This window comes from Saimiri boliviensis, chromosome 9 (assembly GCF_048565385.1).
Source record: "Saimiri boliviensis isolate mSaiBol1 chromosome 9, mSaiBol1.pri, whole genome shotgun sequence".
Lineage (NCBI taxonomy): Eukaryota > Metazoa > Chordata > Mammalia > Primates > Cebidae > Saimiri > Saimiri boliviensis.
The window spans coordinates 95019674-95037361 of NC_133457.1; the positions used below are offsets into that span (position 1 = coordinate 95019674).

Genomic DNA, 17688 nt, shown 5'->3' on the forward strand with positions numbered 1-17688 from the left:
AACCGCAGGACCCTCTAAATTTATGTTTTGTACTCTCTGTGCCAGATTTTGGCATCTTATAGTATTTAGCAGAGATAAGTATGAAATCGTGGCCAGGTGCAGTCGCTCACACCTGTAATCCCAGCACTTTGGGAGAGCAAGGTGGGCAGTTCACCTGAAGTCAGGTGTTCCAGACCAGCCTGGCCACTCCACTCCAGCCTGGGGGACAGATCCAGACTCCATCTCAAAAAAAAAAAAAAAAAGAAGAAGAAGAAGAAAATGACGATGCTGCGATCCACATAACTAACTCTGCGGGGCTTAACTTCTCCTTGGCATCATAAGTGTAGAGGGTCCCGCAATATTTAATTACGTATCTGTGAATGGAAATCCCACAAAATATGAGACTCAAAGAAGGGTCAGATGATCGAAGTGTAAGGAATGGAACCAACTGTTTGCACATATCTTTTGTCAACTGGGGGTCAACCCTCATGAAATCTGGATGGCAATAAAGCAAGCCCTTTATTGCACTGTTCTACCCTCAAGATTCTCTTCCTAGCTGGGCTGCAGGGTAGATTACAGATACACAGTAGGCTCTTTGTCTTGCAGGGAGCCTCACCCACCCTCCGCCTGCCTTTCCCCAACCTCTGGGCGGGGACAGGCTTATACAAACTGAGCTGCCTCTGGCCCCTCCCATGCAGAGCGTCCCCGGGAACTGGACCAGCAGGTAAGTGAGCAGAGCGGGGTGGCTCAGGCGTGCGAGAGCGCAGCTGCAGCGACCAAGGCCAGCTGCTGGCTGGGAGCGCAGGGCAGTGACCGGGTTGTGGCAGGCGCACCTGTCTGGAGCCAGCAGGTGTCACGTGGCCTTTCTCCTAGTTTCAGGCTGCCGTGTCGGGAGAGACCAGAGAGACAGGAGGAAAGAAGGGTTTCCTCCCGAGCTGACAGGTTGGAGTCGGGACAGGCTGAGCGTAAATTCGAGCCCTGGTGCCTTCAGACCAAAAGGCTGGGTGCTGTGGCTCACGCCTGTAATCCCAGCACTTTGGGAGGCTGAGGCAGGTGAATCACCTGAGTTCAGGAGTTCAAGACCAGCCTGGGCAACATGGCGAAACCCCATCCGAAGAAAAAATACAAAAATTCCCCAGGCCAGACGTGGTGGTGTGGATTAGTAGTCCCAGCTACTCAGAAGGCTGAGGTGAGAGGATGACTTGAGCCAGGGAAGTTGAGGTTGCAGCGAGCTCAGATTACGCCACGGCCCTTCAGCTTGGGTGGCAGAACAAGATCCTGTCTCAAAAATGGTAATAATAAAGAACAAAGAGTGGGTCCCCATTGACTCCGCCCAGCTCCATCTCCATCTCAGAACAGCTTGACCAGGCTGAAGGCGCAGGAGCCTGGGAAAGAGGGTGGGAGTTGGGATGGATGTGGAGGAGAAGGGAACTGGCCTGGGGGAGGCTGCTCCACCAAGGTCAGCCCCGTGGGAGGCCTGAAGCCCTTCCTGGCCCTGGGAGGGAGGAGAAGCGGGGAAGAGCACTCACATTCCACTTCTGCGGGCCAGTCTGAGCACCTGCTATCTCGTTCCCATTTTCCTGGTTGGCTGAGCCCAGAAAGGCCAGGCATTCGCAGACCCTTCCACAGATAAAGAAACCAAGGCCCAGAGAGGGTGAGCAGCTGACCTGAGGTTGCACAGCCAGTGAGCAGAGGTCTGGATGCCTGCCACAGCCTGAGATCTGGGGTGGGGCAGGGCTCCGGGAAGCACTATCTCCTTCCTGGCATTGTCTTCCCCACCGATCCAACAGGGACATTGAGTTGGGATGAGTTCTAGGGGAGCTCTGAGGTCCCAGCAAGGAGAGGTAGAGATGGTCTCCTGCTACATGCGGCTGTGAGCAGTGAGGGTGGCTGAGCTTGGCCCATGCTCCCAGCACCCCAGCCTCCTGCCTCCCGGCACCTCCTTGCCTCCCTCTGCACCGCAGCTTCCCATTATTCCTTGTTTCTCTGCTTCTGTCGTCCTTTCTCCCCATTTCTGCTTCTAGCTTTTGGTTCTTTCTGTCTCTCTGTCGCAGTCTCTTCTCTCTCAGTCCCCTTCAACTCCCCGTCTCTCCCTGTTTTGTGGTTTTGACCTCCTGGCCTCCGTTCTCCATGGACTCAAAGCCAATCCATTCCTACCCACACTCATGAGGGTGAGGCCAGGGCCAGGCCCTAGGTAGATGCCTGCAGCAGTCACTAAGTTCTCCAGGAGCCCGGAACCCAGAAAAGCACTGGCTCAGACCCTTGCCCAGGACTGAGATGTGCCCAGTGCCATGCTGCCACCTGGCACTGCCCTGAGGGTCACCCTGGCCAACACAACCCTCAGAGCTGAGGCAGGTTTCCTCCAGCCTGGCCCATAGGACTGGGTGCCTACCAGCTGGCAGCTTGTCCCTGCAGAGCGAGAAACCAGCCATGGTGCCAGGGGTTCAGGTGGCCCAGACTGTAGCAAGCCAGATGGTCACCTGGGCACTGGGGGAGAGGACAAGGCCCCACTCACGTGGAGATTACACTCCCATGGGAGAGACTAGTGCTCAACAGATAGACACAGATAAACTCCCGTAACTGAGCTGGTGTCAGTAATACTTTGATGAAGGAAAGCAGAGGGCAGGAGAATGTGGAGGGGGTCAGGGGATGGCGTGCAGGGTGGAATCTGCCTGTGCTCCCTGGAGGAGATGGCCCAGCCCATACATGAGGGTGCACTGGCCCTGGACAGAAACCCACTCCCAACTCCCTTCACTCTCTTGTGCTGGGGCTCACAGCTTTTGATGCAAGAATGCAAAAGAGAAACCTTTGCCTGGAACTGGTTGGGTACAGTGGCTCATGCTTGTAATCCCAGCACTTTGGGAGGCCAAGGCGGGCGGATCACCTGAGGTTGGGAGTTCAAGACCAGCCTGAACAACATAAAGAAACCTCATCTCTACTAAAAATACAAAATTAGCCAGGCGTGGTGGCTCATGCCTGTGATTCCAGCTACTCAGGAGGCTGAGGCAGAAGCATCACTTGAATCCTGGAGGCGGACATTTCAGTGAGCCAAGATCGCGCCATTGCACTTCAGTCTGGGCAACAAGAGTGAAACTCTGTCTCAAGAAAAGAAATCTTTGCCTGAAACTGATCCTTCTAGCTTCTCTATCTGTTGCGCACCCACATGGGGCATCTGAACTGTCTCATGTGAAGCCTTAGGTTTCTGGTCTCTGGTGATCACAGAAGGGGACCTGGATCCTTGGGAAGCAGATATGTCTTGAAGCCTCTCTCAGCTACTCCTGAGCCTGTACTCCATTTATCTCTTTCTCAGGCCCACATCTCGGGAGGCCACCAGTGAGTGGAATCCTGCTCAGCTTGGCCCCAATGGCCCCTTCAGAACCCTTCCACCCCGAGGCCTTTCTCAGGCTGCTTAAGAGGGCTGGGTTCACGGTCAAGCATGCCGGGACATAAAGCTCAGCTCCCAGCTGTATGACCTCAGACAAATTTATTTCCCTTTCTAAACCTCAGTTTCCTCATCTGTAAAATGGAGCTAATTGGAATGCCAGCCTCAGGATTGTGGCGGATTTGATAGGTAATGTGTGCAAAGAGCTTCGCACAGGGTCTGGCACAGTAAGCAGCGGATGCATGGCGGCTGTGGTTGTCGCTGCTGTTGTGGTGACTGTTGGCCCTTTTGCTGCAGGACCCTAAATGTAGAAGGGCTTTCCTCCTGCTTCCTCCCGGCACCTCGTGTTCCACCTCACAACAGCCAGCACGATCCTATTAAAAACTAGGTTCCAGGTGGTCTCCTCTGCCTATTCACAGAGCCTTTGACTCCAGAGAAAACACCCAAGCTCCTACCCACAAGGGTCTGAACCCTAGGAAACCTGCCCTGTCTCCCCCCACCCACTCCCACTGTCCACAGCCATACTGACCTCCTGTCTTTTTTTTTTTTTTTTTTTTTTTTTTTTTTGAGAGGGAGTCTCGCTCTGTCACCAGGCTGGAGTGCAATGATGCGATCTCCGCTCACTGCAATCTCCGCCTCCCGGATTCAAGCAATTCTCCTGGCTCAGCCTCCCAAGTACCTGGGACTACAGGCGCCCACCACCATGTCTGGCTAATTTTTGTATTTTTAGTAGAGACAGGGTTTCACCATGTTGGCCAGGTTGGTCTCAATCCCTTGACCTCATGATCTGCCCGCCTCAGCCTCCCAAAGTGTAGGGATTATAGATGTGAGCTGCCACGCCCGGCACATACCTGTCCTTTGAACAGCAAAATCCACTTCTGGGACAGAGCAGGTGTGGCCACGCCCCAGGGCCTTTTCACTTGCTGCTTCGTCCCCTGGATGCTCTTTCCCGGGACAGCTGACTCCCACACGCCCTTCACGCCCTCCCCTCGACAACGGCACAGTCCCCGCTCAGGAGCCTTGCTTTCCTCAGGCGTCCTGGCTGCCGCCTGACTTGCTCTATATTTCTGCTTTTTATTCTGCTTCGCGACTGCTTCCCGCACCTTCCTGAGAGCAGGGATTGTGGTTGAGCACACAGTAGGTGCCCAAGAAATATTGGTTAAATGAATGAACAAGCACTGCAAGGTCACTGTACGTCATCTCCGCTCACCACAGCCTCCACCTGCCAGGTTCAAGCGATTCTCCTGCCTCAGCCTCCTGAGTAGCTGGGACTACAGGCACCCGCCACCACGCCCAGCTACTTTTTTGTATTTTTAGAAGAGATGGGGTTTCACCATGTTGGTCAGGTTGGTCTCCACCTCCTGACCTCATGATCCGTCCACCTCAGCCTCCCAAAATGTGGAGATTACTTTGGGAGCCACCGCGCCCAGCGTTATGCATCTTTTTAAATTATCCCGACACATTCCGAACACCACCTGTTCTGAATCTCTCCTTTTCTCTGGGGCCTTTTTGCACATGTAGTCCCCTTTGCCTAAGAAGTCCTCTTCATTGTCATTGATGACTGTTCCTCACTGAGTCCTCCAGGTCCAAAAGCACACCTCCGTTTTGAGGAAGGAGAGAATTTGGGAGTGAGCCGGGGCCATAGGGCAGACGGGTCAAGTGGGGACACAACCCCACCATGCCTGGTTTCCAGACAAGGAAACAGACCCCCAGAGCCAAACCATATCCCTCAAGTGACACAGCTATGGCAGCACCTGGGTCAGAACCAGAGAATTCTTTGTGGTGAGTGGGGATTTAGACTTTCAGTGCCTAGGATTTGTTGAACATACAAGAAAGTCAGGCTCCTTCTGCCCCGTCTGCCCTCATCTCCCCATCCAGCCCTCCATGGGAAAGCTACCGATGTTTGTAAATGTTTAACTGGACACCTCAAGGAACTCTCATTAGTTTAATAGCTTTTCATATGGCAAAGGTAACCATCGTCTGCAAATTCGCCCACTCCCTTGAACTATTGACTTAGCCCTCTTTATTAGGCATATCGTGTGTCGCCTTTGCTACATCCTGGTTTGTTTTGCACCTTCATCTGCTGTCTTGACCAGGAAGGATGAGTCAGGCCTGAACCTTGGGACTGTGTTTCTGTTCATTTCTCCTGGAATGTCTGAGGCTATCTTGGGAAATATTCAGAATACAGAGTCACTACAGTGTTGACTCCTTTATGAATTAGAGTCTCGATGTGTGAAATAACTTTTGTTCTCAATTTATACATTTATACTTTTGGTGCCAAATTCCATATGGAGGGCTCTTTGCTCCTCTGCTCTTTCCCTCTTTCTCCCCGCCCCCCGCTTTTTTTTTCCATGTCTCTGCAAGATATTTGCCCCCAAGTGTCTAAACAACTACTTTTGTTAAGTTTTTATTTTTGATCAAATCCTGGTTGGGACAGGACCTGAGGTTCAGAGTCAGAGAATAGGTAGTAAAGGAGGTAAACATATTCATTAGTTTTCGCTTGCTATAATCTGTCAATATGCATCCTGGAATGTACATCTCTGTGCACTTCATGCAGAGGAGGGTTTTTGTTTGTTTGGTTTTGGTTTTGGTTTTGGTTTTTGAGACAGTGTCTCGCTCTGTCACCAGGCTGGAGTGCATTGGCATGCTCTTAGCTCACTGCAACCTCCATCTCCCGAGTTCAAGCATTTCTCCTGCCTCAGCCTCCTGAGTAACTGGGATTATAGGAGCCCGTCACCACGCCTGACTAATTTTTTTTTTTTTTTTTTGAGATGGGACCTCCCTCTGTTTCCCAGGCTGGAATGCATTGATCTTGGCTCACTGCAACCTCCGCCTCCCGGGTTCAAGTGATTCTCCTGCCTTGGCCTCCTGAGTAGCTGAGATTACAGGCGTGCACCACCACACCCTGCTAATTTTTGCATTTTCAGTAGAGATGGGGTTTCATCATGTTGGTCAGGCTGGTCTCGAACTCCTGACCTCAGGTGATCCAACGCCTGGCTAGAGAGAGAGTTTCACCATGTTGACCATTGCGAGGCTGGTCTTGAACTCCTGACCTCAAGTGATCCACCAGCCTCAGCCTCCCAAAGTGCTGGGACTATAGGCATAAGCCACTGTGCCCAGCCTCAGAGTGTTTTTGTTGTATATAAAATAAGAGTGACTTAAACAACATAGAAGTTTGTTTACAATTTTAACAACAACATTAAACAAACGAAACAGTTCAACACAGGTAAAACAGGGCTCCTATGGGTGCTCTCTGCCTGAAAATTCCAAGGGAGCCTAGCATGTATCTAACCCCCACCACATGCTTCATAGTACAAAGTTGTTGCTGAAGTTCTGGCCATCACATCTGAATTCCAGACCACCAAATGGAGGAAGAGCAGAAGGACACACTCCCATATTGTTAACTCTTTTCCCATTTGCCACAAGGAAAACCTGCTTGCAACTACAGCATTTACCCCAAGATAACTTTGCCACGAAATAAGTCACTTTTATTATTATTTTTGCCTTGCTCTAGTATATTGACTTTAGAAAGGAAAGACTTCACTCTATTTATAGCATTCTGGTTTTAATAGTGGTATTTCCATTTACAAAACATAGTAATGCTTGATCGCTAAAAATATCAAATCCTAGAAAGCACAGCATTTCTGCACGTGACATTGTTTTCAAACAGTTATTGGCCATTTGGTGAATTTGATGAATCCAGTTTTTCTGATATAGATGATTCTTATGTTAGTTCTGGTTAGAAATAACTCCAAGAACAGTATTTATGTTTTATTTTCACATTGAAAATCAGTCAGATATAGGGTTGGGTGTGGTGGCTCATGCCTGTAATCCCAGCCTTTGGGAAGCTGAGGCAGGAGAATCACTTGAGTCCAGGAGTTCAAGACCAGCCTAAGCAACATGGAGAAACCCTGTCTCTACTAAGAAATACGAAAAGTTAGCCGAGCATGGTTGTGCACGCCTGTAATGCCAGCTACTCAGGAGACTGAAGCACAAGAATTACTTGAACTTGGGAGGTAGAGATCAAGAGCTCTGCTGAGATCTTGCCACTGTAGTCTGAGAGCAAACCGCTATAGTCCAGCCTGGGCTACACAGCAAAACTCTGTCTCAATTAAAAAAAAAAAAAAAAAAGTCAGATTTGCTTCAGCCTCAAAGAGCATGTTTACATAAAATTAAATGAGCATTTGCAGCCAGCTGAACTCTTTTCTAAACAGGAAATGGGCTAAGGAGACTGCTCGAACTCGCATATGAACTTATTGGCCTGTGCTTGATGACGTAGCCATGTGCAGCTACAAGGAAGGCTGGGAAATGTAGTCCTTTAGTTGGGTGGCCATTCACCTAACAAAAACTGGGTCCCTTTTTTTACTTTTTTCTCTTTTGAGATGGAGTCTCGCTCTGTTGTCCAGGTTGGCATGCAGTGGCACGATCTTGGCTCACTGCAACCTCCACCTCCCAGGTTCTAGTGATTCTCCTGCCTCAGCCTCCCGAGTAACTGGGACTACAGGCGTGCACCACCATACCTGGCTAATTTTTGTATTTTCAGTAGAGACAGGGTTACTCCATGTTGGCCAGGCTGGTCTCAAACTCCTGACCTCAAGTGATCGGCCCACCTCGGCCTCCCAAAGTGCTGGGATTAGAGGTGTGAGCCACTGCACTGGGCAGGTAATTACATGTTTTTGAATGCAATTGATATGTTTGCTGAAATAGTAATCTTACAATAAAGGTTCATTGAGCCCTTACTGTGTGGCAGGCACAGTTCTAGCACTTTGCATGTTCCTAGCAACAATTCTGATGTTGATACTGACAGCCTATCTGTTTTGCAAGAGAAAACTGGATCACAGGAGGTTAAGTCACTTGCTCAATTTGTAAGAGTTGAAGCTGGGATTTGAACCCAGGCATCTGGCTCCAGATGCTACTGCAGGGGAGAGCGCCAAGATGGCCCGAGTCTAGGATGGAGAAAGAGGGCAAAGCAGTGGCCACTTCGTCCAAAATATTCTTGAGAAGCCAGAAATCCTGATGGTTGTTTGCCATCCCCTCTATTGAGGATTACGTAACATACTGTTGAACACTCTGGGCAAACCAAAGTAATACATCTGCTCTCTGGCTTTGGCCAGTGGGTTAATTTGCAAATCCTGAGCTAAGTCATTGAGAAAGGCCCTTCCACCTTCAAAATGCCAGATTCCCAAGCAGCCCCCACCCTCAAAAAGCTTCAGTCTCAAGGTATGTGCCTGCATGCACCCACACAAGAACAACCTTAAATGAAGGGTTCATGGGGCCCCGATGAGGACACCTGAGGCAGCCAGAGGTCTCCTGGAGGATGGGATCTTATAGAAAGCTTGGATGTGGACAGAAGAGGGGTGGCACTCCAGGCTGCGGGGACAGCAGAGGCAAAGGTGTGCCCCTGCTGCCTGGGAGCTTCCCCGCCCTCCTTGGGTCCTCTTGGCACCCCCAGAGCAAGCCTTGCCTGTGCCGTTAGTCAAGTCAGCTTGCTAAGGGAGGGAACAGAGTCTGAGGCCCCCAGAAGGGAGGGGCAGAGCAGGCCTGCTAGAGGATCTGACTACGTTACACCCCAGGAGTGGCTCTTCCCAGAGAGGAAAAGGCGGTAGCCAGAAAGGCAAATGAGCATTGGGTTCGCTCAGTGGAGGTAGGAGGAAGGAAGTCCCAGCCCTGTGGGCAATTCGGTGTGTGGGAACCGTGCTGAGGAGCTGTCAGGGATTCTGGAGGTTCCTGGGTGAAGCGTGGCCACAAACTGACACTCCTGCTTTGTACTAGAAGGAAGAATTATGGAGTTAAAGACTGCAGCTTGAACTGAAAAACCCTGGACAGGCCGCATGCTGCAGGGAACCCAGTCCAGACACCAGGAAAGCCCCTCTGCCCCTTCGGACCCCGTCCGTCTCCCATCTACAAAACGTGGACATTGGCCCAGTTGACCTGACTCTACAAAGAGGTGCATATACCACTGGTGAGTTCAGTTGATACCTGGTGGAGGAATCTTTTCCCTTTTTAAAGTTTCATAGTCATGGATTAATTCTCATGTGAACGAAACAAAAATAACTATGCCACCAAACCTGACATTTCATGGTAATGGTCGGTAACCCTTAGCGGTGCTTGCTGTACGTGGGAAATAACATATACCCACCAGCATACTTATATCTCATCACAAACCACAGAGTTCATACTATCACTGTCCCCTACTTACAGATGAGGAGACGATGCCCAGAGAGGCCAGGTTACCTGCCCAGGGTCACCCAGATTGTAAGCAGCAGAGCCAGGGTCACACTCAAACAGCTGGCACTCCCACATTCCTGCTCAGACTAAAGATAGAAGAGAGTTAGTAACAGCACAGGTGGACGGCCACTGGTAGCTGCCAAGGGGGTAAACAGACGGCAGAGTGGTTCCGGAGGGCTAGAGGAAGTGGCCCCCAAAGGCCACCTAGAGAGTTCTGTAATTTCAGGAGGAAACAAAAGCCAGATTGAAATTGTATTTCAGGTAACCATATATTTGCATCAGGTAATATGTTTACGTGGTTCACAAATCAAAGCTCTATTAAAAGATAGGCAGAGGCATCACCAACATCCCTGCAGTCCCTGTGTGTGTGTCCTTCAAGGTTGCTTTGTGCCAGTACAAGCAAAGAAAACATGTTTTTCCGCCTCTTCTATGCCCAACAGGCAGTACGCATTTTCCTGGTTCCGTTTACCTGCCTTGATTTTGTTTCAAGATTATCAGTATAGCCTGGAGACCTTTCCTTATCAGCCAGTGAGATCTGCTTTCCTTATTTCTTATTCCTTTAAACAAGTGTGTGGTATTCCAATAGGTCCCTTGAATTAGCTCCTTCTCTGTTGATAGCCAGAGAGGAGAAATTTCCCATAACTTGCTATTATCAACAAGGTCACACTCTATAATAACCTTGTACACGAGTCATTTTGTCAGGCTTTGGGACAATCTCATGGTGGGAAATGGCACCCTGGAGTGGCTTTCCTATTGTGAATGAAGGTGATACTCTTTTCATATGTTTAAAGCTTATTTGTACCTTTTTCTCTGACTTGTCCATATCCTTGGCCATCTGCTTTGTGGGGTCTCTTTGTTTTTGATTTTTAAAAACTCTTTACATGTTAGGAAGAGGAGCCCTTTGTGATTTATGTTACAAATATTTTCCCCACGTTTTCATTTAAGCTTTGACCTTGCTGTTGGTATGTTTTGCAGAAGCTGCTTTGTTTGCTTTTGTGTGTTGTATTGAATTTTCTATTTTCATGAGTCATGGTTAGGAAAGCTTTCCCGTGTTTTCTGCTAAGAAAAAGCCAGCTTGGGCCAGGCGCAGTGACTCATGTCTGTAATCCCAGCACTTTGGGAGGCCGATGCAGGCTGACCATGTGAGGTCAGGAGTTCACCAGCCTGGCCAACATGGTGAAACCACGTCTCTGCTAAAAATACAAAATTAGCTCACGTGGTGGTACATGCCTGTAATCCCAGCTACTTGGGAGGCTGAGGCAGGAGAATCACTTGAGCCCAGGAGGCAGAGATTGCAGTGAGCCGAGATCACGCCATTGCACTCCAGCCTGGGTAAAAAGAGTGAAAGTCTGTCTCGAAGAAAGAAAAAAAAAAAAAAGCCAGCTTGTTCACAGGGAAGGGAGTAATATGAGAAAACCCTGGGCCCCAGATCACAGCGTCTTGCTAGGTGGCGAAGTTGAAATTACTCACCTGGTGTCCTTCTCTGCCAGCCCCGCTGCAGGCTGATCTGGGGAGGCCTCTGGCCCAGGGCAGATACCGCCATGGCCCTCCTCATGCACCTGCTGGTCTGCATCTTCGGAATGGGCTCCTGGGTGACCATCAATGGGCTCTGGGTAGAGCTGCCCCTGCTGGTGATGGAGCTGCCCGAGGGCTGGTACCTGCCCTCCTACCTCACGGTGGTCATCCAGCTGGCCAACATCGGACCCCTCCTGGTCACCCTGCTCCATCGCTTCCGGCCCAGCTGCCTTTCCGAAGTGCCCATCATCTTCACCCTGCTGGGCGTGGGAACCGTCACCTGCATCATGTTTGCCTTCCTCTGGAATATGCCCTCCTGGGTGCTGGACGGCCACCACAGCATCGCCTTCTTGGTCCTCACCTTCTTCCTGGCCCTGGTGGACTGCACCTCCTCGGTCACCTTCCTGCCCTTCATGAGCCGACTGCCCACCTACTATCTCACCACATTCTTTGTGGGTGAAGGACTCAGTGGCCTCTTGCCTGCCCTGGTGGCTCTTGCCCAGGGCTCGGGTCTCACTACCTGCGTCAATGTGACTGAGATGGCAGACAGCATACCCAGCCCTGAACCCACGGGGGAGACTGGCATCACACAGGTACCTGGGGCCGTCGCGGCATCTGGTTTGCTCACAGCGTAGGGCAAGGAAAATCTGCTCCCCTCTCTCCTTCTAGGTTCTTTGGTCGATCTGTGAGCTAAACTGACAAGACAGATCCACAGCAGGAAACCCATTTGAATTACTTACATACATACACATGGGGGCTCTCCCCTTACATGGGGGGTTCTCTGCTTAGGTGAGTCTCTCCCCTTAGGTGGGGGGCTCTCTCCTTACGTGGGGGGTTGTCCCTTTAGGTGGGAGGCTCTCCCTTTAGGTGGGGGGTTCTCTGCTTAGGTGGGGGGTTTCTCTCCTTAGGTGGGGATTTCTCTCCTTAGGTGGGGGGCTCTCCCCTTAGGTGGGGGGCTCTCTCCTTAGGTGGGGGGTTCTCTCCTTAGGTGGGGGTTTCTCTCCTTAGCTGGGGGGTTCTCTCCTTAGGTGGGGGGTTCTCTCCTTAGATGGGGGACTCTCCCCTTAGGTGGGGGGTTCTCCCTTTAGGTGGGAGGCTCTCCCCTTAGGTGGGGGGTTCTCTCCTTAGATGGGGGACTCTCCCCTTAGGTGGGGGGTTCTCCCTTTAGGTGGGAGGCTCTCCCCTTAGGTGGGGGTCTCTCCCCTTAGGTGGGGGTTTCTCCCCTTAGGTAGGGGGCTCTCCCCTTAGGTCTCCAGCTAGCTCAGTCTCCAGCTAGCCCCTCCTCTGAATATGTTTGTGGTTGCCACTGCTATAGGGTAGCTGAGTGATAAAAGCTGTAGCTTCCCAGTCAGAAAGCACCAGGTGAAGCCTGGCTTTGCCACATTCTTCCTGTGACCCTCAGGGAAGGGACGAAGCATTCTGATGCCTCAGTTCCCTCTAAAATGGGGGATGATGGTCCCACAGCACAGGCCTAGGAGGCAAAGGGACTTACCCGTGTGCAGTGCCCGTGCTCAGTGGCAGTCAGTGTGAGCAGTCATTATTGCCACCTTGTTAGTTGTTTGTTTATCAATTGTCCATTAATAATAACACATAATCTGTATTCTGTATTATCACTGTCATGATTGTTGTTCTGCATTCTGACCCCCACCCACTAGCAGGGATCTGACTGACCTGTCTCGTCCTTTGCAGGGAATTCCCAGAGCTTTGCCGTCCACTCTCCCCAGCACGGCAGCACCGCTGTCCTACCTGGAGACCCGCTACCTCCCCGCCCACTTCTCGCCCCTGGTCTTCTTCCTCCTGCTGTCCTTCATGATGGCCTGCTGCCTCGTGGCATTCTTTGTCCTCCAGCGTCAACCCAGGTGCTGGGAGGCTTCCGTGGAGGATCTCCTCAACGACCAGGTCACCCTCCACTCCATCCGGCCACGGGAAGAGAATGACTTGGGCCCCACAGGCACAGTGGACAGCAGCCAGGGCCAGGGCCATCGAGAGGAGAAAGCAGCCCCCTGCTGCCCAGCCCACCTGGCCTTCATCTATACCCTGGTGGCCTTCGTCAACGCGCTCACCAATGGCGTGCTGCCCTCTGTGCAGACCTACTCCTGCCTGTCCTACGGGCCGGTTGCCTACCACCTGGCCGCCACCCTCAGCATTGTGGCCAACCCTCTCGCCTCCCTGCTCTCCATGTTCCTGCCTAACAGGTGTGCCCCCGTCTGGCCCTAGGGAATCCTAGCGGGGGAGCACTTCATTTCAGAACCCGGAATTCCAAACCCGCCTGCTGGGCTGTACGTGCAGTGGTTAAGAACATGGTTTTGCGAGCACCCAGGTCCAAATCCCAGCTCTGCCACTTGTCAGCTGTGTGTGAAAAGACAGGTCACTTCACTTCTCTGTGCCTCAGGGACATTTATCTGGAAAATGGGAGTAGTAACAGTTCTACCTGCTAGGACTGCGGGGAGCATGTTATGAGCTGATTCTACAAAGCTCTTGGAGCGACGTCTGGCACATGGCAGGTCCGACCTGAGTGTCAACCGTCATTGCCATCAGTCCATGAGGACAGCAGGCAGCCACTGTGGTTCCCATTTACAGGGGGAAATCACGAGGCTGGGAGAAAGAGCTTGACCTGGTCCAGCTCCCAGGATTTCAGCTCTGCCCTCCTGCCTCTAACTCCGGCTGGTTCCCTTACAGCCACAGTTGTGGAAGAACGGCTGGGCAAGTTGATAAAACACAGATTGAACCAGCCTAGCTTGGGACCTGGGATTGCAGTTTTTAATAAGGAACCCAGATGGTTCTGAGGCAGGGGCTTCAGAACCTAGAAGAGAAATTCCACCTCAGGATCTTCGCATTTAGGTCCTCCAGCCTCGCATCCACACCGGCCTGCCTTCCCTCGCTGGCCTGCTCAGACCCACTCTCCCAGCCCAGGGAGGAGGACACTGACGGCAGAAGAGCTAGACAGAAAGCTTGCCAGGAAGCTGGATTTTCTACCTTAGGGCCTAGAAACCCGAAGGAGGGTAGAGGATCTGAGGGAAGCAGGACCAAAGGCCCAGACCTGCAAATCCAAGAAACCCTAAATATTAGAATTACAGAATCTGAGTCATGGAATCCAAGAACATTGGAGCAGAAAGAGTCTTTAGGGGCATAGGCAGACCCCTATCTGTTCTTACCCAGGGCATGGACCAGTCTTGGGGTTCTGGAGACTGGAGAGTGGGACCCCAGGGACAAGGACCTCCGAGGAAGGAGTGTCCTCAGTTGTCAGATGTAGGTTCGCATGGAAGGCCACCTGCAGAGAGATGCTCCTAGCAGCAACAAGCCAGCTTTCAGGGCCCCTGGAGATAGCAAACCCCATGTGCAGAGGTGGGTAGCTGAGGCCAGACAGGGAGGGATCCCGTGGGGTAGCACAGCACACCCTGCTGTGCCAATGCCCAATCCGGCTGTCTTCACTTCAGCCGGGCTTCCTGGCCAAGGCTGGGGGTGTCGCAGGAGGAAATGGCAGCAGGTAAACACCAGGTGGGTCCACAGCTGAGCCAGGCACTGCATGCTGTGCTCCCGGAGATCACATAGCCTTGCAGAACTCCCATTTGGAGCCTCAGAGGCCAGTGTCAGCTTAAACCAGGCATCCCCAAACTACTGCCCTCAGGCTGCATGCGGCCCCCTGAGGCCATTTATCCGGCCCCCCGCTGCACTTCAGGAAGGGGCACCTCTTTCATTGGTGGTCAGTGAGAGGAGCACAGTATGTGGCGGCCCTCCAACGGTCTGAGGGACAGTGAACTGGACCCCTGTGTAAAAAGTTTGGGGATGCCTGGCTTAAACAGTAGAATTGAGGTTTGAGGCCAGGTGTGGTAACTAATGCCTGTAATCCCAGCACTTTGAGATCACCTGAGATCGGAAGTTTGAGGCTGGCCTGACCAACATGGAGAAACCCTGTCTTTACTAAAAACAAAAAATTAGCCAGTCGTGGTGGCACATGCCTGTAATCCCAGCTACTCGGGAGACTGAGGCAGGAGAATCACTTGAACCTGGGAGGCAGAGGTTGCAGTGAGTAGAGATTGTGCCATCACACTCTGCCTGGGCAACAAGAGTGAAACTCCATCTCAAATTTGAAAAAAAAAGAAAAGAACTGGGATTTGAACCAGGACCATCCAGTGTCAGAGTCCATCGCGCTTTTCTTGCTTGGGTTCCAGGCCCTGCGGTTAACGCTGGGGACAACTCAGGCCAATCCTGCCCCTTCAGGAGCCTCCCTGGCCCACTTGAGTCAGGCAGCCTGGAATTTGCCACATGAGTCTAAACCAACCCTGGAGACACTGGCCATCCACACGGCCCCCAGGGGCAGGGGGACAGACGTCAGGCTTCTCACCTCCTCCACTCACCTCCCCCACTCTCTCTAGGTCTCTGCTGTTCCTGGGGGTCCTCTCCGTGCTCGGGACCTGCTTTGGGGGCTACAACATGGCCATGGCGGTGATGAGCCCCTGCCCGCTCCTGCAGGGCCACTGGGGTGGGGAAGTCCTCATTGTGAGTATCCAGCCGAGGGCGGTGGGGGGAGGGGGTGCTGCTCCCGATCCGTGCCCCTCACCTCCTAGCCAAGGCCTGGTAGAGCCTGGGCGCAGCGCTTTCCAGCGAGCAGGGTCTGTGGGGCTCTCCAGGGAAGCCCCAGGTGAGAGGGGTGCTCCTTCCGCATGTGGAAGTGGAGGCTTGGGGAATCGAGGTGGCTGGCAGGCCGCTTCCCACCATGCGTACCTCAGCAGTGGCCTTCTCTCAAATGCCCTTGACTTGATCATGGGCACATGAACCCAGAAGACCACTGGGCTCTCCTTTGCCCCTGGGCGGTCCACTCAGGGGACCTGTCAGCTCCGCAGCATCACTCCCAGAAGGCTCTCCTTGCACCTGGGGACCATCCCATGGGTTTCCCTGAGCCCTGGGAGAGGTCTTCGTCCTGGCGCTCGCCCCGCAAACCCCATCACTCTGCCTCTCTTACCGCCCGTCCCTGCAGGTGGCCTCGTGGGTGCTGTTCAGCGGCTGCCTGAGCTACGTCAAGGTGATGCTGGGCGTGATCCTGCGTGACCGCAGCCGCAGCGCCCTCTTGTGGTGCGGGGCGGCGGTGCAGCTGGGCTCGCTGCTCGGAGCGCTGCTGATGTTTCCGCTGGTGAACGTGCTGCGGCTCTTCTCGTCCGCCGACTTCTGCAGCCTGCACTGCCCGGCCTAGGCGGGCCACCAACCCCGCCCCCATCGCCCACAGCCGGGACCTGGGGTCCAGAGAGGCCAGGCCACAGAGCAAGTGGCAGGAGCAGAGAGGCAGAGTCTGACTACTTGAACCATGAACGCAAGTGCCCGCTAGGGACTGTGGGGAAGGTCACAGGCCACCCGTGGGACCTGGAAATGCAAGACACAGACAGCTCTACCCCCAACTCTGTGTCACAGTCCCTGTGACTGCCAGTTCAGATCGCCTTTGCTTTGACTGTCTAGAACGGACCGATTTGCAGCGTGTAGCCAGAGGCGGGCCCAAGGGTGTTAGAAGGGACGGTTGGGAGCGTGAGCTGTCCCTTCAGGCTGTGTGCCTTGGAGAAATCACTTGGCTTCTCTGTGCCTGTTTCCTCATCCATGCAATGGGGATTACCATCCACCTCACAGGCATGGCACGGAGGCAAAAGGAAGCAGCAACCGGCATAAAGCAAGCCCTCCTGAGCCATCTGCTGATGTGACAGTCCATGGTGGTGACAAGAGTGACAGTCAACACAACCTAGAAATGGCCAGAAAGGTTGAGAAAGGCCCCTGCCCTCTCTCCTTTTCCCCGAAGTCTCACAGAGGGGCTTCTGCAAGACAGGTGGCTAACGGTAGAATCTTGAGCATCTGGGCTCTCAGATTCCCAGCACCCTTTTCTGGCATCCTCCCTGGCCCATGAAGCCCTACTTGTTGGAGAGTATGTGCCCTCCCGGAGGCAGGGGGAGATGATTTGCTGGTGGGGCCAGGGAAGGCCCACCCATGAGCCTCTGAAAGCACACTCCCCCACCAGGCTGGGGACCAGACATGCAGAACCCCTGGAAGTAGTCTCTCAAATGGAGGGGGCGGGGTGATTGTTATTTTGTTTTACTTTTCATTTTTCATTTTTTTAAATAAAGACATTCTCTGCTTTTACACTCATATCAGCCTTCAAAGGAGAAGTGCAGGCTTGGTACAGTGGCTCACACCTGTAATCCCAACACTTTGGGAGGCCAAGGCAGGCAGATCACTTGAGGCCAGGAGTTTGAGATCAGTCTGGCCAACATGGCAAAAACCCATGTCTCAAAAGTAATAATTTTAAAAAGAAGAAATTGAATGTGAACCCCCAACATGTGCAATTAGTTTTCAGTTGGTTCCAAGCTCAAGGCTGCGCTCAGGAATGAACAGAGTCAAGTGCTTAGAGAATGTCTGGGTCTGGGTTTTTGTTTTGTTTTGTTTTGTTTTTTGAAGCAGAGTCCTGCTCTGTCGCCCAGGCTGGAGTGCAGTGGCGCAATCCCGGCTCACAGCAACCTCCATCTCCCAGGTTCAAGTGATTCTCCTGCCTCAGTCTCCTGAGTGCACACTACAGGTACACACTACCACACCTGGCTTATTTTTTG

The 17688-nt window shown here is 52.5% G+C and overlaps 1 protein-coding gene across 2 annotated transcripts; it reads left to right on the plus strand.

Moving 5' to 3' along the window:
• The first annotated feature begins 671 nt into the window (after positions 1–671).
• Positions 672–17224, plus strand: SLC52A3 (solute carrier family 52 member 3). Of its 2 annotated transcripts, XM_074406356.1 has the most exons (6): positions 672–703; positions 9134–9323; positions 11080–11697; positions 12794–13299; positions 15481–15604; positions 16083–17224. In XM_074406356.1, exons 3-6 carry the CDS (start codon positions 11131–11133, stop codon positions 16293–16295), a joined length of 1410 nt encoding a protein of 469 aa, XP_074262457.1. In that variant the 5' UTR covers positions 672–703; positions 9134–9323; positions 11080–11130; the 3' UTR covers positions 16296–17224. The 2 variants fall into 2 exon arrangements, with proteins under 2 accessions (XP_074262457.1, XP_003941065.2); XM_003941016.4 differs by lacking the exon at positions 672–703 and having other exon boundaries at positions 8969–9323.
• Positions 17225–17688: the final 464 nt, after the last annotated feature.